The sequence below is a fragment of the Epinephelus fuscoguttatus genome, linkage group LG4, assembly GCF_011397635.1.
Source record: "Epinephelus fuscoguttatus linkage group LG4, E.fuscoguttatus.final_Chr_v1".
NCBI lineage: Eukaryota > Metazoa > Chordata > Actinopteri > Perciformes > Serranidae > Epinephelus > Epinephelus fuscoguttatus.
The window spans coordinates 39,223,894-39,246,106 of NC_064755.1; the positions used below are offsets into that span (position 1 = coordinate 39,223,894).

The 22,213-nt window shown below is 41.5% G+C and overlaps 1 protein-coding gene across 2 annotated transcripts in view; it reads left to right on the forward strand.

Annotated features, from left to right (window-relative positions):
- Window positions 1-539: 539 nt before the first annotated feature.
- prdm11 (PR domain containing 11) overlaps window positions 540-22,213 on the forward strand; it is a 28,599-nt gene continuing 6,925 nt past the window's right edge. For both annotated transcript variants that reach the window (XM_049573627.1, XM_049573629.1), the window contains exons 1-7: window positions 540-760; window positions 2,872-2,937; window positions 4,905-5,164; window positions 5,286-5,353; window positions 5,497-5,684; window positions 8,245-8,754; window positions 11,582-22,146. In XM_049573627.1, coding sequence (XP_049429584.1) covers window positions 2,910-2,937; window positions 4,905-5,164; window positions 5,286-5,353; window positions 5,497-5,684; window positions 8,245-8,754; window positions 11,582-13,737 — 3,210 coding nt within the window. In that variant the 5' untranslated portion in view covers window positions 540-760; window positions 2,872-2,909 and the 3' untranslated portion in view covers window positions 13,738-22,146. The remainder of the gene's footprint in view (window positions 761-2,871; window positions 2,938-4,904; window positions 5,165-5,285; window positions 5,354-5,496; window positions 5,685-8,244; window positions 8,755-11,581; window positions 22,147-22,213) is intronic.

Below are 22,213 nucleotides of genomic sequence, written 5' to 3' on the forward strand. Positions count from 1 at the left end.
CCAGCTTTCAGATGATGAATAACACTTCTGCGTGACATGTACTGTTGAACTGCTGTCTCCACATAAAGATCCTCTGTCCCTCCCCCCAAAAAATGTGGGTCTTAAAGGGTTAATTCATAAATGTAAAATACAGCTATATTTACCTCTAAAAAATAATAGACAGTAGTAAGGTACCTTAAGTTATATAGAACTGTATTTAGGTGTATTTTAATTTAATTTATTTTACAGAGCTTCTTATTAAGAAATTAACGCGTCAATTTGTAAATTGATACGTTTTTTAAACTCTGGATAATTAAGTAGCCTTCATTGGTTAATAATGTAATAAGTAAATACTGATGATTAATTATTATTCCGTTATATTATCTTGTATTATTCCTTTATAATATGGTACTGTATTGTTATAAACAAGGCTGTGATGAAAGGCAGCGCGTGACTCGCAGCAGCTGCAGCAGGTAAAAGGTGCGCGTGCAGCCGTGCAGGTGAGACCGAGCCACCGTCCCGTCTCACTCTCACTGTTGTTAACTTTAATTTGTGCGCAGTCTTTCTTCCGTTCTTTATGTCATTTCCTGTGATGAAAAATGGTGGTCAAAGCTCGGGGAGGCGACCGAGTCGCTGCAAAAAATTAACGGGAAACTTTGCATCGTCGGGCGGGCAGCCGCGGAGCCAGCGGCCGGGGTTCGGTGCTCGGCGGCCGCGGGAGGGGAGAGCGGAGCTTCACCCGGGACGGAGGGTCCGTGTCCCCGCTGCGTCTCTGCACAAGGTGGGTCTGTGTCGGTAGCCACTGTGGCCAGCGAAAATGGCTTCCGAAAACAGCAGGCAGATTGCCAGTTGTTGTCTGCAGATCAGAGCCGAGCACAGAAACGTGGCGCAGATTAAAACCGAGCCGCTGCTGCTCGTTTGACAGATTAACAGAGATTATCAGAGATGATGTGGAGACACGGAGACAAAGTTAAAGACAAGTTTAGTTTATGAGTGTTTGTAAAGTGTTTGTGTTGAGACTGCAGAGAGCAGGAGGAGGAGGAGGAGGAGGAGGACGACTCTTCTCATCACAGCTACAGTTTAATAACCCTCTGAATATATAAACACACTGATTTATTAATAATAAAATGTCCGCAGAGAAAAAAGAGCTGCAATGACTGATTATTATCCGTTTATGGTCTTTGTAAGCAAAACAAAATACATGCAATATATATATTACACATATTTATGGTCAAATGCACAACAATATGTCTAAATCTGGCACATTGTGACTTAAGTGATCAAGTTAATTAATGTGCGCTGCTCCTTTCTGAATAAAATAAAATAAACAGGAAAAAAAAATACATAACAAGAGCTGTCATTACCATTAAGGCTTCCTCCAACAATGCAATTAAAGTATGCATCAATGATAATAATCATGATGATAATAACACGAATAAAATATGAAGTGATAAAATTAAGTAGCTGAATGTAGAGGAATGTGCTGTGGCAAAATGTACATACAAAGTGAGACTGAAAATAAACCTGTACAGAGCTGCAACTTCAAAAGAGAGGTAAGACAGGGTGTCTAGTCTTAAAATTAAGTTCATTAAATTAAGTTCTCTTAATATAAGGCCTTAAAAAGTCTTGAATTGTCTTAAACTTTGATTCAATGGGTCTTTTTTTTAAACCTTTATTGTAGGATTTTCAATATAAAACAAATGCTCAGTACATCACTGTAACAGCGCAGTCACAATATATCTTCATAGGTAGAAAGAAAAGGCCAAGGACTTCAACAGAATAAATAAAATACATATACACAGAGACAGAGGATATAATGCTACTCAATTAGACTATGTCACTACCCCTGAGATACTCGAGTACATGGCTCCAAATTCTGACAAATATTTGAATCTTATTCTTATTAGCAAACCCTAACCTTTCTAAATACATCCATCAGCTCTCTTATCCTCAGATCATATGTTGGTGCACAGTCCGACTTCCACATGAGTAGAATAAGTTTCCACGCCACAACCATAGCAGATGAAACAGCCTGAGTTTCATACCTTGGTTATATCTGTAGACACCCTGTAAAGTGACATGTAATATAAAGTGACCACCGTTCACATCGGCGGGAATTTCACGCCATTATTCCGCCTTGCCGTAAATTTTTGATTTCTAAAGTTTAACTTCTGGACACAAGATGTTTCCTCAGTGTTTAATTCTGCACCCTGATTGGCTCCAAACTAGTTGTGATGTCACAAATTGTCCAACTGATATTAAATAACATTTATTTATTCTACTGCAGCATAAAGCATAAGTCCTGTACATGACTGTGATGTTTAGAGCCGAAACTGTTAAAAAAAAAAAAAAAAAGTGTCTGGAAATGTTGTGAAAATGGATTCGATCATTTTTATGTTGTTTTTTTGTTGTTTAAAATACCTTAAAGACCGTTCACGGTGACAGAACAGACATGTAACAGTGGACATAATCAGCAGCTATTTATAGGTTATAGTTTTTTTTAATGTGCTCATACACAACAGCATAAAGGCAGATAACAAAGAAAACAGATCAAGAGGCCATAGGTTTATACAGCAAACCTTTCCTCAGTTTAAGAAAGACAACACTAAACTGTCAATAAAAAATGATTCAGCACTAGAAAATGTCAAAAAACACAAAATTCTGAACAGAAATGAGAAAGATGTCTTTGGACTGTGGGAGGAAGCTGGAGTACCTACAGTACAAAGACTACACATCAACATCCTTATTGTGTCATCAGTGTCACACTCAGCAGCCATCTTTATGTTACTGCTTATATAATGTTATAAGGTGTGTGTCCACTGTGATACAGGAGTTTATATCTTGTGCTTGACATGTTGCAGTAACAAATAATGTTCTGTTTTTGTTCTGCAGAGTTGTGACGTGCTGTTTTCCACCAACATGGTTCCACCATGAGCGAGCGGTCGTTGGACCTCTGGTGTGAGTTTGACTTTCTCTTTCAATAACCGATCACTAAACCAGACTGAGAGTCTGCAGCCATGTTAGCAGCTCTGTGACGATGCTCTCAGGAACAGCAGACCAAAGTTAGCTCCTTACAGTTACTCAGCTGTGATTGGAAAATCGATATTAAAGGGAGGGGTGATTAAAGGGATAGTTCGGGTTCTTTGAAGTGGGGTTGTATGAGGTACTTATCTATAGTCAGTGTAATACCAACAGTAGATGTCAGTCGGCACGCCTTTGGTTTGGAGAAGCAGACAGGAGTCAGACACAGAAGCTAAGCAATGCACTGCTGTGGACGGGGGCAGCAACATATTTTAAACACCTAAAAAAAAAATCAGTATCATTAGATTTATCGATCAGATTTACTGGCATCTAGTGGTGATGCAAGCTGAAACTTCTCCTGGTTAGAATTTCTTCAGTGTTCATTGTTCAGGAGGTTTTTACCGGGAGCCAAATTATCCACAGAGGTCTCTTCCTCTCCAAAACAAACAGACCAGGTGATTTAAATGAGTAAAAACACGGAGTAGAACAAGTCAAGTTTATTTCTATAGCGCATTAAAAACAACCTCAGTTGACCAAAGTGCTGTACAGGCTATGCATGTAAATACATATAAACAAATATAAATAAAATAAATATAAACATCCCTCTCTAAAACACATGGTAAAAATAAACAATAAAACGTAATAAAATGACCAATAAAACATCATAAAAACAAATCTAGATAAATAGCACTAAAACCAAGATCTCATGCTTAACTAGTGCTGAAAGCTAGTGAGAAGAAATGGGTTTTCAGCCGGGATTTAAAATGTTCAAGAGTCTGAGCAGCTCTTACATGCAGTGGCAGGCTGTTCCACAGATTGGGGGCTGCCACCGAGAAGGCTCTATCACCTCTACAGTTTCAGTGTTTTTCCAATGCTGCATATCGTGAAGGGCCTTCTATCTGCGTTGGCTGATGGGGAAAACACTAATGTCCCTACATAAAGCCAGTGTTTGGTTTGTCTATTCTGGGCTACTGTAGAAACATGGTGGTGCAACATGGTGATCTCTGTAGACAAGGACCTGCTCCTTATGTAGATATAAACACCTCATTCAAAGTAACAAAAACAAAATGTTTCTTATTTTCAGGTAATTATAAACTAAAGAAAACATACTTATTATATTATATTCCATTTCCACCAATATATCCCCCTAAATCCCACACACTGGACCTTAAAGTGTGCGCTATATTTAGAATATTTTCACTGCTTTACCTTACCTCCAGCTGCTGGTCTACCGCTGCCTTTATCACTTAGTTTGTTTGTGTTATTGTGTGACTGTAGCATTTTAATGGGTTTGTTTGGAATCACCAAAGTTACACTAACACAAACTAACTGTCTGGTGGAGGCAGCAGTAGACCAGCAGCTCCTGTGTTCAGTGAGCTAAAATTACTGTTTTTGTCAATGGAGTCTGGCTTTGGCAAGAGCATAGATGGGGAACTGAAGCTGTTAACAGTTTCCCTGTCAGAACGGGCTGTCTGATGGAAAGGTAAAGTGGTGAAAATATGCTTAATATACTGTACACTTAAACTGATATTGATTTTTTTAGGTGTCTAAAATACATTTTTCTGCAGCCCCCCTCCACAGCAGTACAATGTTTAGCTTTCGTGTTGGACTCCTGCCAGCTTCTTTAAACAGGAGGCGTGCCGACTGACATCTACTGTAGGTAATATACTGACTATGGATGGGTACCTCATATGACCCCACTTCAAAAAGTCTGAGCTATGGCTTTAAGATCTGGTCTCTGCTGAGTGTTTTTATTTCTTTATGATGTATCCAAAAAACCTTCTACATTCTTTTAGGTTTAGGGTTTAAAATGTGTAAAAAAAACTGACCTCAGTATATTTTTTAAAGAGCTGTTAGAGGTAAAGACCTGACATGATGTTAATACTTTGATATTTGTCCTCCAGTCTGTGAGGAGTGCCAGGACTATTTCCAGAAGGAGTGTCCGTCCCACGGGCCCCCGCTGTTTGTCCCCGACACACCTGCGGCCCCAGGGTCGGCCAACAGGGCGGCGCTCACCGTCCCGTCAGGCCTGGAGGTCTTCACCGAGGGGAACGAGGTGGATGTCCGCTGCCTGGATCCAAACATCCCTAAGGGGGCGGTGTTCGGCCCGTACGAGGGAGAGCTGGTGTCCAAGGACAAGTCCTCCGGCTTCTTTTCCTGGATAGTAAGTTTAACTGGTCCAAGACCAGTTTAGAACCAGTCTAAACATGCTCCAGTCACAGTTTATAACCAGGTTCAAACCAGTGCAGCTGTAAACTAGTTTTCTGTTTATTGTGACATTCCAGATTGTTGATTTTAACAACACGTATCAATCCATCGATGGCAGCGATGAGACCAAAGCCAACTGGATGAGGTAACACTTTTTATTTTAATATACAATAATTTGACATTATGTAAAACTCTGCATGTGTGTGCACTAAATACTGATATAATAAGCTGTGTCAGAGCTGAGATAATCAGTAGATGGACAGACTGTTGGTTTTTTGTGACCCGCAGGTTCGTGCGGACCTCGTCAGAGGAGATCGAGAGGAACTTGACAGCGTTTCAACGTGGTAAAAACATTTACTTCAGAGTGTGTCGGACGCTAGCAGCAGGAGAGAAGCTGAGGGTCTGGTACAGCGACGACTACATCAAACGACTTCACTGTGTCTCTCAGGAGAGCATCGACCGCAACCTGGACACAGGTGAGACAGACACAGAGAAGCTGAGCTGGACAGGCAGTTCCTAATTTTTCAGCTCTGGGAATCAGCTGTTGTTCCACTGACAGGCAGCAAGCTGTTTCTGATCAACACCTATTTTCCACAAGATCTAAATAAAGCTGTAAATGCAGCATTTGTTGAGAGTGTGAGAGGTGCTTGGTCAGTACAGTGTTGTAGTTTATGTGTTCAGTAATTTCATTTAATTCATCCTGTGTATGTTTAACAGTAAGCTCTGCTCACTTTGTCATTTTTTTTTTTTTTTGTCCAGATTTGTCTCTTTGTGTCTGATGCACCTGAGCTGCTGGTTCGATTTGGACTCTGCCTATTTTTTACTTAAATTTTTCCTCAGAATGTCATTATTTGACAAATTTGAATAAAACTGAGTCACACCTGTATGTGAAGACTATTTAATACGTCACAGTTTGAGCTCTGAGCTCTCCAGCAGGTGGTGCTGTTGTCACACTGAGAGCTCTGTTTTGTTAGCTCTGACATTCTCAGGGAAAAATCAACCTTAATCCTGACACTGTGGTGAGTTTTGTTTAATCGAAATAGAGCAACAGCAGAAAGTGCAGTAATGTGTCATTTGAGGACTGACTCTGGATCTGCTCCATAGACTGTTAATAATGGAGCTGTCTGAATTATTAGATGTAGACTGTGGCTATAAGCCTGCCACTGGACAGCTGATTTCAGTATGCCTTTCAGTATGCCAATACCCTATTCTGGGATTTGCGTGTCAAGGTTTCCAAATCCCCTTACGCTATGGGAAACAACAACAACAACCTCCAAGTTGCAACTTGCATGCTGAAAATGGCACATTTTGATGAAGATTTGGATTGTTTAAAAAATAAAAGTAACGCACTCCAAGAATTATGATGAGGTGCTAATCAGTGGCAATAGACTTGATTGTAGAAAAGAAGTGTCACACACTCTGGCTCCATAGGCATTTCTTTTATTTTGATGACATGTCCGCCTTTGGGCCTTCTTCAAGAACAACAAACATATTGAAGATTGTGCAGTAAGACATATCTGCTTTGTTGTTATAGTGAATTGTAAAGAAAAGCAGAGACTCCGTCTCGCTGGACTCTCATGCCCAATGTTGATCTGTTTGCTGACAGAGCCAATCGAAGCTGATTTTTTAGCATTTTATTAACTTGCATGCGCCAGTGACAGTGACTTCATTAATGTACCGATCTGTTCCACTTCACACTGGTGAGCTCCTCCAGAGCTAAAGTACAGTCTAGCCTCGCCTCAGGGCACTGATTATCAAATTATACCTTTTTATTAGGAAAAGTTGAATCACATAGTGACATACGACTGTTTGTTCTGTTCTCCGACTTTTTTGTAGCTTTTTCATTTGTGGGGCCATTTTTACACAGTGCTTGCCTCACCATGTGTAAATGTTCCACCATAACATGTTCAGCCCTGACACTGTTTTGCAAGAACACTGTTGCTGCATCCTGGGCTTAGTGCCACACAAGACGACTGTGATTGAGTTGAAGAAACAATAACAAGCCCCTATAGCAGAAAGATAATCTGTGATTCAAGACCTTCCTATGGCACTGTCACAGCACTGTGGAGATAGGTGACTACACGAGACTAATAATGGAGAAGAATACAAAAACTGATTTTCTGACTACAGCTGAAAGCCCAACACTTAAGTCAAACTTATGTTGATTTCAGTTTTGAGGCCCTTCAAGCACCAGGAGACTTATTATCCTTATAGACATTCACTTCAATGTCCAGTTTACATATGAGTCAACATTTAAATTAAATGACAAATGAGTACCAAATCAGAGAGTTAGTTTGAAAATGTACAATGATGGACCAAGCCATAAAACATTTATCAGAGCATGTATTCAAACAACCGTCTGTGTTTGGAGAGTTACTGCCTCAAGCAAAGAGTTCAAGTATCTTGGCGTTTTTCTCGAGTGAGGGTAGAATGGAGCATGAGATGGATCAATGGTTTGGTGCAGCTTCTGAATGATGCGGGCGCTGTGCCAGACCGTCGTGGTGAAGAGGGAGCTGAGCCGGAATGCAAAGCTTTCGATTTACTGGTCCATCTACGTCCCAGCCCTCACCTATGGTCATGAGCTCTGGGTAGTGACCGAAAGAATGAGACTGCAAATACAAGCGGCTGAAATGAGTTTCCTCTGTGGGGTGGCTGGGCTCAGCCTTAGAGATAGGATGAGGAGCTCAGGCATCTGGAGGGAGCTCGGAGTAGAGCCGCTGCTCCCTCGCATTGAAAGGGGTCAGTTGAGGTGGTTTAGGTATCTAATTAGGAACCTCCTGGGCTCCTTAATGTGCCCGAGGCGAGCATTGGTCCAAAACAGCTAAATGTACTGTTTTTAATGATCCTCAGATGTCTTGCTGACCTCATAATCAAGCTGTTGTGGTTGTGTATTCTCGAAAAACAAAAGTTTATGACGTGTGAGATGCAGCCCATCAGTTTGAAAGTCTTGACTGATTTCCTCTGATGATACTCAGAGTGGTTATCAGTTCTCCGGAGTTGCAGATTTTTATAACTAATAAACCTGTTTTGTTGCAGATACCGAGAAGCCGACAGTCCTGCCCAACATTCAGAAGGACCTTAAATCTTCCTGCCTGCAGTCAGCTCTGCAGGGCAAACCCAGCCCCAGTAAACAACCCAGTGAAGAGTCCGACGGTCAGCCTCCCACCAAGAGGAAGAAGATCGACCTCATCTTCAAAGACGTCCTGGAGGCTTCTCTTGAGGACTCCAGTAAGTCTTCCCTCCAAAGTGAGTGCAAAGCGCCAGTCCTCGGGTCCGGGTTCATCTCGTCTGAAGGCGGCTTTAACGTACCAAACCTGAAGGTGGAGGAGAAAGAGGAGGAGAACCACAACAGTGAGGAACCCTCCACCTCCTTCTGCCCCAACTGTGTCAAACTGAAGAGGAGGATCCAGGAGCTGGAGGAGGAGCTGTCCCGAGTCAGAGGAGAACGAGGCAACGTGTTTGTTTCATCAATGTCAGAACAGATCCAGGCGCAACACAATCAGGCCCCGCCCCATCCTGAGCAGGGCCCTGTCGAGGATTTTCAAGGTACATTCTGAAAATGATGGTTGGGACTGGGGTTGGGTGATTGGACAAATATGCAGTGCTGGTTGTTGTGGGTTTGGGGGGGGGGTTATAATTTTATTTTGCTGATTTAATGGCCTGCCTCCTTGAGAATTCAACTGGGTAAATAATTAACCTGTAAAGCACAATTCAAAGTTTGTGTGATTGGAGTTGGTCCCTATTATGGGCAGTAACTTAATGTCCATTAAGACTTCTGGTTACTGTCCAATTGATTGGTGCAGACCCCTAGGAAGTGACACAACACGCTTGCTGCAGTATGTCAGCACATCATCCATGTCATCAAATGTCTTTACGAACTTTCATGGCAATCCATTCCAATTCTTGCTGAGATTTAATCTGGATCATCAGACATTACCATCCACAGAGCCATCCTGCTGGCATGGCTCAAAATGGCTTACACAGTCCTTTACATTGTGCAATGTAACTAAGTAAGACAGAGCACTTTTTAGCAGCCAGCCAATGGTGGCTGCTGCTGGATACCTGGAGCTGTGTGACTGAATGAACCATAGTTATCATGAATTTAATAGAAAACAACCTGGAGGCAAAATATTACTAGTATTTGTTGTTGTTTTCATGAATTTAGACTGTATTACTAGTTACCTATTAAGTAGCGTACAGTTTATGGACAGTGTTAAGCTAACGTTTGTAACTTTCCCTGTTGTCTTCAGCAAGCTGCGAGACATATCTGAACATACTGTTGCATCAGCAACTTTCTAACATCAAGGGTTTAACGTTAAGCAGCTGTTAGCTAACATTCTTTCTGTTTCTTTCAGACCATGCTAATTTCTTGGGGTGGGCATTTTAAGTAATACCCATATTCTAGTACTCCCATTACAATAGTATAAAGTACTCGACTAGTAAAAAAAAAAAAAAGACAAAAAACGTAAGAATAGGCATGTGAATTGGACAACAATCGAAAATAAGTGCAATTCTATGTTTATTTATTGAACAACCAGGCTTCAATTACCCTGTTAAAGGGCCAGTGTGTAATATTTGTCATGGTTTATTGTCAATCTGAATCTGAATCTGAATATTCTACCCATTAACATGTTTATATAAGTGTATAATCGCTATAAAATAAAATTTGTTTGGTTTTCGTAGACTTATAATTATGCTTTTATATATATATACATAGCAAGGGCCTTGCTTTAGAGAGGTCGCCATCTTGCGCCGCCATGTATGTAAGGCAGCCTGAGTGGACAATCCAGCCAGCCAGAGAACGCGTTTCGCGTGTATAAATAAACCAACGAAGACAGCGGGAGGAAGGAAGAAGGAGGAGGAAACAGCAGAGAGTGTTAGTAGTTCGTCGATGGAGAGTAGTGAAAGGTTTTTTTAGTTATAAAGTTTGCGAATGGACCACACTTACCACGCAACAGGAGAGATTGAACCCGAATCGTCATCTGCAAGGAAAAGAAGATGCAAGTTCACTCCTTGTGATGCACTCTCTGCGGCGCTTTTCCTCCTGATGATATATCTCCCCAACGATGGTAGCACCGAATCCCATTCTGTGCATTCAGCCTCTCTTCTCGCCCGCTCAGTGTACTCCGGCTCTCATCTGTGTACTCCGGCTCAAACAGGTATGGCTCTGGATCTGTGTCCGCTACAAGAAACTCTTCAAAATCGCGTTCAAAGTCGTCCATTGCAGCTACTATAGTCCGGAGATATTGCTAGGCTAAATAAACAGCTGAGCTTTGTTTACAGGCTAAGTCAGTCAGTCAGTCAGTGTGCGGGCTGGAGATTGGCGGAGCAGAGAGGGGAGGGGGTACCCGCTAGGTATTGTAAACGAGTACATGTGTATGAAGTGTGTCTGTTATGCTAGAAGAGTCAGAGTTTGGGACAGAGTCTTTTACCCCCTGGAGTGTTAGTTTTTGGAGTGCTCAAATAAACTGGCCATTTTCCCGAACGCTACTCTGGTCTCCTGCTCGAGAGGGATTCATTAAAATATTGTAACATGGTTTAGATTTCTAAATAAACATTTACCTCGTCGCTAGATAGACCTACTCCTGAAAAACTTGTGTCTGTGCAAGGCGTTTTGTCCCTACGAGGCCACCGTCATTTACCCGATGGGAGGGGTGAGCGAGTGAGCCCTGCAATCTAGAATTTTACACATTGGCCCTTTAAACCATAAAGTCAAAGTTAAAATGAGAAATATCAGCAAACTTTCTGTTGCTGCTGTTACAGAGGTTAGACGCAGCACTGAATGTCTGTCTTTGGAGTCCACAGCTGCTCACAAACTCACACCGACAACAAAACAGCTTGACACTGTCATTAGATTTATTAACTGTTAGGTAATGTTCGAGAGAGTGGGGCAAGGAGGTGCCAAGTGAAGCAACACACTACGTGCAGCTCCACAGTGAAATAAGATTTCACCCATTTTAAATTAAAGAAAAATAGAAAAGTTATGCTCAAATGTGTTATGTTAGGCGATGATTACACTAAATATTGAACAAATACGTCACCCAAATTGATTACTTGAGTACTCATGCCCATCCTTAGTAACTACGGTTGGTAAAGTCATACACTGAGTATCTACTGACAGCCACCACAAGTTTGTTTTCATCACCACAGAAGGCCGGCCTCTCCATTCATCTGATTGGACAATGGGGAAAAAAAACACCAATGAAGGCAGACGCTTTTCCGCTCTGAGTTGAAGTTTTTTCAATTCATTTCAAAAGCAAGGAGCAAAAAGTTTCACTCTGATTGAGTACAACTACAAAAATCTGCTAAATCATGCTCTGTCTGAATGGGGCCTAAAGCTGGCAGCAGATGTTGAATTTATTTTTCTTTGCAGTTATGGAGCCCTTGACGCCCACTCAGGTGGTCCTGGATGAAGACGACCAGGACGTGGACTCCGCTGATGAGTCAATTGCTGCAGATCTGGTGATTTCTCCGGAAGACTCACTGAAGCTTTCCTCTGGAGGAGGCCGGCGGATTCGTCGCTTCAAGCAAGAGTGGCTGAAAAAATTCTGGTTCCTTCGCTACTCACCGACCCTCAATGAGATGTGGTGCCATGTCTGCCGCCAATACACCGTCCAGTCATCCCGAACCTCTGCCTTTATTATCGGCTCCAAGCAGTTTAAGATCCACACCATCAAGCTCCACAGTCAGAGCAACCTCCATAAAAAGTGTCTGCAGCTATACAAGTTGCGCATGCATCCAGAGAAGACTGAGGAGATGTGCAAGAACATGATGCTGCTGTTCAATGCAGCGTACCACCTGGCCATGGAGGGACGGCCCTTCTCCGACCTCCGTCCACTGGCAGAGCTTCTGAAGAGGTGTGAGCTCAAAGTGGTGGACCAGTACATGAATGACGGAGACTGTCAGATCCTCCTCCACCACATCGCCCGGGCTTTAAAAGAAGACCTGGCTGAGAAGATGCGTCTATCACCTTTCCTAAGTGTCATAATGGATGCCCAAAATGATGACCTTTTCTCAGACATGGTGGCAGTCTACGTTCAGTTCATTACCAACGAGGGCTCCCCAAACACAGAGTTCCTGTCCTTGCAGAGACTGAGCATGGCCAGTGTGGACGGATATCTGCAGGCTATGGATCGAGCCTTTGGCGTCCTCGGCCTCAGGTTTCAGGACTTGCTGGTGGTGGGTCTGGGGGTAGATGGCACCAACATCTCTACAGGAATGAGAGGCAACCTGTACATAGCTGTACAAAAGACTTTTCCATGGATTCTCTGCCTTCCGATCATGATCCATCGGCCCCATCTGGAGGTGCTGGATGCCATCAGTGGGAAGGAGCTCCCCTGCTTAGAGGATCTGGAGAACAACCTCAAGCAGCTCCTCAGTTTCTATCGCTACTCCCCTCGCATGATGGCCGAGCTGCGATCCACTGCTCCAACACTGTCTGAGGAGACAGAGTTTCTTGGGGACATCAGAGCCATTCGATGGATCATAGGAGAACCAAATGTCCTTAACGCGCTCATCAAAGATTACCTGGAGGTAGTCGCCCATCTGAAGGAGATCAGCAGCCAGACACACAGAGCGGACGCTGCAGCCATTGCCCTTACCCTCCTCCAGTTCCTCATGGACTATCAGTCCGTAAAGCTCATCTACTTCCTCCTGGATATCATAGCTGTTCTCTCACGATTAGCCTTCAACTTCCAGGGAGACTACCTGCTGGTGTCACAGGTGGAAGCCAAGATAGAAGAAGCCATTCTGGAGATTGGACAGTTGGTGGACTGCCCTGGAGAGTATCTGCAGGAGTTTGAGGAAAACTTCCGTGAAAGTTTTAATGGCGTTGATCTGAAGAACCTGCGTGTAGCTGAGTCCAAGTTTCAATCCATACGGGAAAAGATCTGCAACAGGAGCCAGGGCATCCTGTCTCAGAGGTTGGATCTGCAGAGTCGCTCGTTCGCCAAAGCCTGCAAGGTCCTGGACCTGTCCACCTGGCCTCAGAACCAGGAGGAGCTACAAGCATACGGGGAGGAAGAAATCCAGGTGATATTAAACCATCTGGAGTCCGTTCCCTCTGCAGGTCAGGAGGGCTCCAGGACCGAGGCCAGGGGCAGCCTGGTGGTGGAATGGAAGGATCTGAAGGCAGACTACTACAGCATGAACGGTTTTAAGGAGGTCATCAGTCACATCTGCAGGTACAAGCAGCGCTTCCCTCTGCTGAATCGGATTGTGCAGGTTGTCAGAGTCCTGCCGAGTTCCACAGCCTGCTGCGATAAAGGCAGAGGTTCTCTTCAGAAGATGTGTAGAAACAATCGTTCCCGGCTGACTCTGGAGCAGATGAACGACCTGCTGACTGTGGCAGTGAACGGACCGCCAATCGCTAACTTCGATGGGAAGCGAGCGCTGGACAGCTGGTTTGAGGAGAAGTCTGGGAGCAGTTACTCTCTGTCAGCGGAGATGTTGAACAGGATGTCAGCTGGCGACCAGAAGTCTGTCTTACACAATGTCGACGTCAACACGGAGTTCTACTCTGACATCTAACAGGCCGACCCAGTGGTGTAGGGTTGCAACAAAATAACACTACATCACTGAACTAACGATAACGACACCAGCGATTCCAAACCAGGGCTCCTTCTGCAGTTACCAGAGGCTACATGGAAAGATTGTGATGCTCAGCTAATCTGAATAAATCTAAATTATGATTAAGAACACATATTATACATTTATATTTAGAAAAAATCAACACACAAATTTGGATGACAGGATTACAAATGTGCATGATTCTGATCTGTAGTATTTTCACAATATCTTACCAACTATGGTAGTCGGACTGCACAAGACAAGCCACAGCTTTCCACCAATTAGAGTCAATCTATAGGTCGAGTAAAAATGCAGAAAACCTAGTTAGAAAAAGACTGTAGGGGAACGTGTGACATAAAAACGATTTGGAACCACTGAGCTGCATCACTGGGAAAACCTCAGCTGGATGGATAGATTACAAAACCAGCAGACCAGCCAAGGGGCCCAAATGTTCAGGGGGCCTTATGGGCTTCAGCTGCAAAATGAAACACAAAATGACCACAAAGACGCACAGAGACATAAATGCTAAACAACCACAGTGAGATGCAAAATGACTGAAGAGACACAACATAACTACAAAGAGACGGAAATTACCACAAACAGATATTAAACAACCACAAAGAGATGCAAAATAAACACAGAGACATACACTGCACACACTGACTACGAACAGTGGCAAAACAACCAGAAGACGTGAAAGAACCACAAAGAGATGCAAAATGACTGAAGAGACAGAAAACAGCTACAAAGAGACACTAAATAACTACACATAGACTTAGAAATGACGTCAAAGAGAAGCAAGCAACCACAAAATGATGCAAAACGACAAGAGACACAAAATGTTTACAAAATGATGCAAGACAATGACGAAGAGATGCAAAACGATTGAAGAGATACAAAACAGCTACAAAGAGACACACATGGACCACAGAACAACCACAAACAGATGCCAAAAAACCACAAAGCGACACAAAACATTCACAGGCAAGCAAAATGACCATAGAGACATGCATCAACTTTAAAGAAATGCAAAACAACTATAATGGCATGCAAAAGAACCACAAAGATGTGTAAAATGACCGAGTTAAGAGTTAAGTTAAGAGACACATACTGACCACAAAAGAACTACAAAGAGATGCAAATCAATCACAGGGATGCAAAACAACCTCGAAGAGACACAAAATGACTGCAGAGACAAAAAGAAAACACAGAGATACAAAACAACTACAAATGCTTGCAAAACTACTACAACAAGATGCAAAACAACCTCAAAGTGATGCAAGACGACTACAAATACACGTAAAACCACCACAACAAGATGCGAAACAACCACAAAGATGCAAAAGGACCTCAAAGAGAGACAAGTCAAAACGATCTCAAAGAAACACAAAACAACTACAGAGGCAAAAAAACACATGGAGACAAAAAACTACAAATACATGCAAAACTACCACAAAGAGATGACAAACAATTACAACAAGATGCAAAACAACCTTAAAGGGGTGGAAGGATGACTACAAACAGAGGCAAAATAACTATAAAGAGACTCAAGTCAACCTCAATGAAACACAAAACGACTACAGAGGCAAAAAACAACTATAAATTCATGCAACACTACCACATAGAGATGAAAAACAATCACAAGATGCAAAACACCTGTAAAGAGGCGCATGATGACTACAAGCAGAGGCAAAACAACCACAAGGAGACACAAAACAACTACAAATACATACAAAACCACCACAAAAACACGCCAAACAACCACAGAGACATAAAAGGACCCTTAAAGAGACGCAAGACGACTATAAACAAAGGCAAATCAACCACAAAGAGATGCAAAACAAATTCACAAAACAGCTTGAAAGAGACAGAAATTGTTTACAAAATGACACACAACAACCATAAAAAGACGCAGAAAACTACGAATACATGCAGAACAACCGCAAACGACCACAAACTACAAACTTATGTGTAGCTGTGTCGTGGTTGCAGTTGATTGCTGATGCATGTTAGTTCCCAGAGGCCCACTGTCTCATATCCGTCCATGTTCAGCTGGATGTTGTGCTGAAATCTTTCTCCTCTGACTGACTGACTCCTTTGACTGATGAACATTGTTAAACTGAAGGCTACTGAGTGGCCCTTGTTCTATATATAATAATTAAGCACTTGTTGCCAGAATAAAAGTCAGTTCTACTTTGGGAACAATCTATTAGTGTCAAACTAAATGTCTATTGAGCTGCTCTCTGCTTCAGCTTCTGTGCCAATGGGATATTCAGTCATGTAGTGCCTGACAGAAACGAAACAGCTAGAGTGTAACGATGTATAAAGGCTTTATATTTCTATTAGAAATGCAGACATTGCTGCTTCACACTGTATATATTGTATAAACTGTACATATTGTAAATGCTTTTGAGCCTGTTTTTAAGGAGAGTATTTTTCTCTTGAATCTGATGATTGTGCCATAATGATCGAATGCAAGAACCGAAAGAAAAAGGTGCTATCCTGCTATGCCATACTGCATTCTGCCATATTTGTTTAGATGTTTACTGCTGCAAGTTATATATTTGAAACATGTTCTTTTTCACCGATGCATCAGCTTCATGTTTGGGTGTTTCCAGCCAAAGCTCAGGCTTAAAGTAATTCAAGTAAGTTTTAAAAACTGCATGACGATATTTAACTGTTGCTTTTAGCGCACACTTCTGTAGTATTTTATCATGTTATAGGTGCCTGTATTTAATAAGTGTGCGGATACAGTGAGCTGAGACAGGATGAACTCAGCAGGCAGATGCTCACTTTTGCTTTGTTGTTTTTTGTTTGTTTGTTTTTACAAATGTTATGTAAGGTTTGCTTTGTGTTTTTAAGGTCAAGGAATAGTTTGACATTTTGGGAAATACAGTTAATTATTTGGACCATAATTACAAGCAGCCAAATGAGTTTTCATGTCAGCCTTCGACTGAATTTTTCACAGCAACGGAGTGCCCATGGTCATAAACTTCCTGGAAAAATTATGAAATTAGAAAAACAACTCTAAAGATCTCCAATTAATACAATATATTTCATTAAAGCTCTACACAAATACAAATGTAAAATTAACAGTCTGGGGTTTTACAGGAGGTTCATGCTGTAGTTGTTAGTTTTTAGTCTTTATGCTAAGCTAAGCTAAGCTAAGCTAATCGTCTCTGAGCTCTGGCGCTGTACTTCTTATCTATCTTTCAGCCTAAAAGAAAATTAATTTCCCACAACCCTGCGTCCTTATAGAAAGACATCACATTTTGGGATTGCTGCACTTTATACTTAATTTTGCTTAACTCAGACCTGTTGTCCTCGTTCATGGACACTTTTTTGTGCCATTTAGTTTTAGCAAGACCACAATACACTAATCCATTTACAAGCCGATCGCAACACAGAAGTCGGCAAGATACAAAACGTGATCAAATTTTATGGTTGAAACTTGTTTTTTGTTATTATTATTTTTAAAACAATTAACATACACGACACATAGCAACACACAGCATGGCACACATATACATATCTGGGGGTCATGTAGTCATGGCTAAGCCTCCCTCTGGCTGCCAATTTAGACTTGACATTAGCAATGAACTGATTCCCCCAAACAAATACCATAACATATACACATAAACTATACATACACACACCCACACACGTCTCCACACATGATGTAATACATAAAACACATGCTGACACACACAGACAAACTCAGAAGCATACACATCCACACAAATGTGCATTAAATAGTATGTACAGAGGTGGACAAGTGGGCAAAAACCAGTAACAACATAAAGTTGACATTAAAAGTTAATGGTAGTAGTGATTGCAATAGTAATGAAAGGAAAATTCATATAAACATATGATGCATGATTCTTCATCAGCATAATGATGTGGTCCTGTCTAGGTTGAATCTGATCCACTGGACACAGGGCCCAGTGGCTCTTTTTATTTTTGCTTCATTAAGTTGAAGTGTTTTTTTTTTCTTTACTTTATTGCCAACTTTTGACTATTAAAACAAACCGATCGTCCCCATGTGATCAGGTCCTACTATTGCCAAAAAGCTAGAAGAAATTAAAAATTAATACAAAAGCTGAGGTCTCAGGAGGTTGAGTGTATTTCCCTAAAATGTCAAACTACTTCTTAACGTTTGCTGTATGATTAGCTCCAAGCTATTTCATTTTACTGACAGATAAAACCTTTGTTTTTATTTTTACGTATAGTGCACGTCTGTATCGTATGCATGCAGTTATTACTGTATAAAGCCGACCTGTGTTTGAGAGCATAATGTTTGTGCGCAGGATGCTGCCCGAGCTGTCGTCAGACTGATGATTTACAAGAAGTGTGTTTTTCTAGGTGATTCATGTGCGGCGCAGGAACAGACTGTTGGTTGGTTTGATCACGTTTCATTTCAATCCAAAAACATCTTTGACTTAAGAATGACAATATTTCGTGCTATGCCTTATTCTGTACGTGTTTTAACGGCTGTTCATCTTTATACCGACATTTGGCTGATTGTAATCTGACTCCAGAGCAGAGCGGAGCGGAGTCGACTTTAAGTTGTTGTTGATGTTTGATGTTTGCTGAACTGTGAGATTTTTCACTGCTGGAGTTGGAGATGAATTTTGGTTACACACGATCCAAAAGAAAATGAGTGGTTACTTGATTTCTCTGTTCACTGTTTCTTCTGTTTCAAATGCTTTAAAAAATACACTTTAAAAGACATTTGATCTGAAGTTTGTCAGTTGAATTAATCCTGTCGTCAGGTGACGACTTAATATTGTCAGCTTTTTGGGATGTAAGTAAACAGGAGCTGGACGGCAATGAGACTGACACAATCCAAACGGCTTTGTCTCAACTGAAGAGTTTATACTTATTTATATTATATTCAACTTAAAGGTCCAGTGTGGAGGATTTAGGGGGATATATTGGCAGAACTGGAGTAAAATATAATTAGTATGTTTTCTTAAGTTTATAATCACCTGAAAGAATTGTTGTGTTTTTGTTACCTTAGTATGAGCTGTTTATATGAACATAGGGAGCGGGTCCTTGTCTACAGAGATCGTTATGTTGCACCACCATGTTTCTACAGTAGACCGTAATGGACAAGCCAAACACTGGCACAAGAGCTTCAAAAAACACTTTCTTAAATATATTTTTATTGTTGTTGTTTTTTTTAACATATAAGCTAAGGTAAAAGAAAACACTCAAATAAAAAACACATACCCATGTACACTGATGTACAGATACACACAACGGGGCTCAGAGGTAGAGCGGGTCGTCCACCAATTGGAAGATCAGCGGTTTGACCCCCGGCTCCTCCAGTCTGCATGTCAAAGTATCCTTGAGCAAGATACTGAACCCCAAATTGCTCCCAATGTTGCTTCCATCAGTGTGTGAGTGTGTTAAAAGCACCTCGTATGGTAGCCTTGGCCACCAGTGTATGAATGTCTGCGTGAATGGGTGAATGTGACTCGTAGTGTAAAAAGCGCTTTGAGTGGTCGGATAACTAGAAAGGTGCTATACAAACGCAGGTCCATTTACCATTTACCATACATAACCTTTAAAGAAACAGGCAGTCACACAAGATAAAGTCCCAGTCAGGACCTATCCTATTATGATCGGCTGCAACAAGATGTTAAAAATAAAGTAATTGTGACTTACTTCACATGGAGTTATCGATAAAGTGGGGGTTTAGATTCTGGCTTTTATATATTCCATATATGGATTCCAGATTCTCAGAAATTTATCAGAGGAGCCATTTAATGGGAATCTTGGTTTCGAGTCCAGGTCGGTGTATGAGGGTTCTTCCAGTGGAGAAGGATTAACCTCCGTCCTTCGTTATTTTGAGTTTAGATCCTTAAAGGGCCAGTGTGTAATATTTGTCATGGTTTATTGTCAATCTGAATCTGAATCTGAATATTCTACCCATTAATATGTTTATACAAGTGTATAATCGCTATAAAATAAAATTCGTTTGGTTTTCGTAGCCTTATAATTATGCTTTTATATTTATATATATATATATATATATATATATATATATATAGCAAGGGCCTTGCTTTAGAGAGGTCGCCATCTTGCGCCGCCATGTATGTACGGCAGACCGAGCAGACAATCCAGCCAGCCAGAGAACGCGTTTCGCGTGTATAAATAAACCAACAAAGACAGCGGAAGGAAGGAAGAAGGAGGAGGAAACAGCAGAGAGTGTTAGTAGTTCGTCGATAGAGAGTAGTGAAAAGTTTTTTTTAGTTATAAAGTTTGCGAATGGACCACACTTACCACACAACAGGAGAGAATGAACCTGAACCGTCATCTGCGAGGAAAAGAAGACGCAACTTCACTCCTTGTGATGCACTCTCTGCGGCGCTTTGATATATGCTGGTGATATATCTCCCCAAAGATGGCAGCAGTAGCACCCAATCCCATTCTGTGCATTCAGCCTCTCTTCTCGCCCGCCCAGCATCAAACACATGGAGTTCCTCATCTGTATGCTCCGGCTCAAACAGGTATGGCTCTGGGTCTGTGTCCACTACAAGAAACTCTTCAAAATCGCGTTCAAAGTCGTCCATTGCAGCTACTATAGTTCGGAGATATTGCTAGGCTAAATAAACAGCTGAGCTCTGTTTACCGGCTACGCTGTCAGTAAGTGTGCTGGCTGGAGGTTGAGCAGAGAGGGGAGGGGGTCCCCACTCAGTATGGTAAACGAGTATGTGTGTAAAGTTATGAAGTGTGTCTGTTACACTAGAAGAGTCAGAGTTTGGGACGGAGTCTTTTACCCCCTGGAGTGTTACCAGAGTTTTTGGAGTGCTCAAATAAACTGGCCTTTTTCCTGAACGCTCCTCTGGTCTCCTCGTGAGGGATTCATTACAATATCGTAACATGGTTTAGATTTCTAAATAAATATTCATCTTGTGGCTAGATAGACCTACTCCTGAAAAACTCAAGCGCAAGGCTTTTTGTCCCTACGAGGCCACCGTCATTTACCCGACGGGAGGGGTGTGCGAGTGAGCCCTGCAATCTAAAATTTGACCACTGATGTCACTGTTTTCAACCCATTTTACACACTGGCCCTTTAAAGATTCTTATTTTCCTCTCCTGCTATGCCAAAAATAGCTGTCAGAGGATCTGGGCTAATTCTCATTTTAAAAATATCCCACAGCGTTTTGAAGATCGAACTCCAATAAATGGACAAATTAGGACACAGCCAGATGAGTTTGCTAAGGATGCAGGAGAAAGTATGCACCTGTCACAAGTGGAATCACCATTAAGGAACATTTTACAATTTTACAGAGTTTGACTACGTTAAACTGCTTGTTTTAACTGGTTTAAATCACCTGGTCCGTTTGTTTTGAAAAGGACGAGACCTCTGTAGATTATTAAGCTCACAGTAAAAACCTCCTGGACGCTCATGAACACTGAAAGGACTCTAACCAGGTGAAGTTTCAGCTGGTTGCAATCTGCCATCCTCACTGCTAGTTACCACTCAATCCCCCTAAATCTTACACGCCGTTCCTTCAAGATAAGATGAGCTGTCGTTGATTCCAGAGGGGAAATTCAGAGTTGCAGCAGCACTAAGACAGAAATATAAATACGTATAATAATATGAGGTACACATTCAGGATCAGATGGGGAAATGAGAAAGGTAAGAATAGAAATGATACAAGAGCAATTAAAGACCAAGGTACAAGGTAAACGTTATTTTTAAAGCATGAAACCCTGAAACAACAGAACTACAAGACTCTCACATGAAGCTGATATTTATTTGTAAATGTATATGTTAGATATATAGATGGTGCCACAAGAAAAATGTTAATATTAATGCACTCTATCATTCTTGTTATTATTCTTTTGTCTTACTCTTGTGTCAAACAAAAATTTAAACACAACACACTTAATTTCCACCACCACAGCCTTTCATTGTGACCAGCTGCCCAGGGCTCAGCTGTGTTTAATCAGCACCTTGATATGTCACACCTGTCAGGTGGATAGATTATCTTGGAAAAGGAGAAGAGCTATTTTAACGAATTTGCGACCAAAATTTGAGAGAAATAACTCCTTTGAAAGTATAAAAAAAATCTTAATTCTTTAACTTAAACCTGTGAAAAATGGGAGCCAAAAAAAGTGCTGTGTTTAAATTTTTGTCAGGTGTATTTAAGGGACAATTATGCGCTCACTTTTGGAACTACAGCTCCCATAATGCTCTGGGGAACACCCTTTTGACAGTTGGTGAACTTTAAAAAAAAGTATGCTGAATTATTTATCAGCAGCTCCAGTTTGCGGTGCACCCTCGGATGTACAGACAACTGTCACTGGATTACATTGGTACTGAAGAAAACTTATGGGCGATTACCTCTGATAAAAGTGAGTGGAAAGTTTTGTAGAGTGTAAGTCATACTGAATCTAAAAATATGTGTATCATGGACTGGGT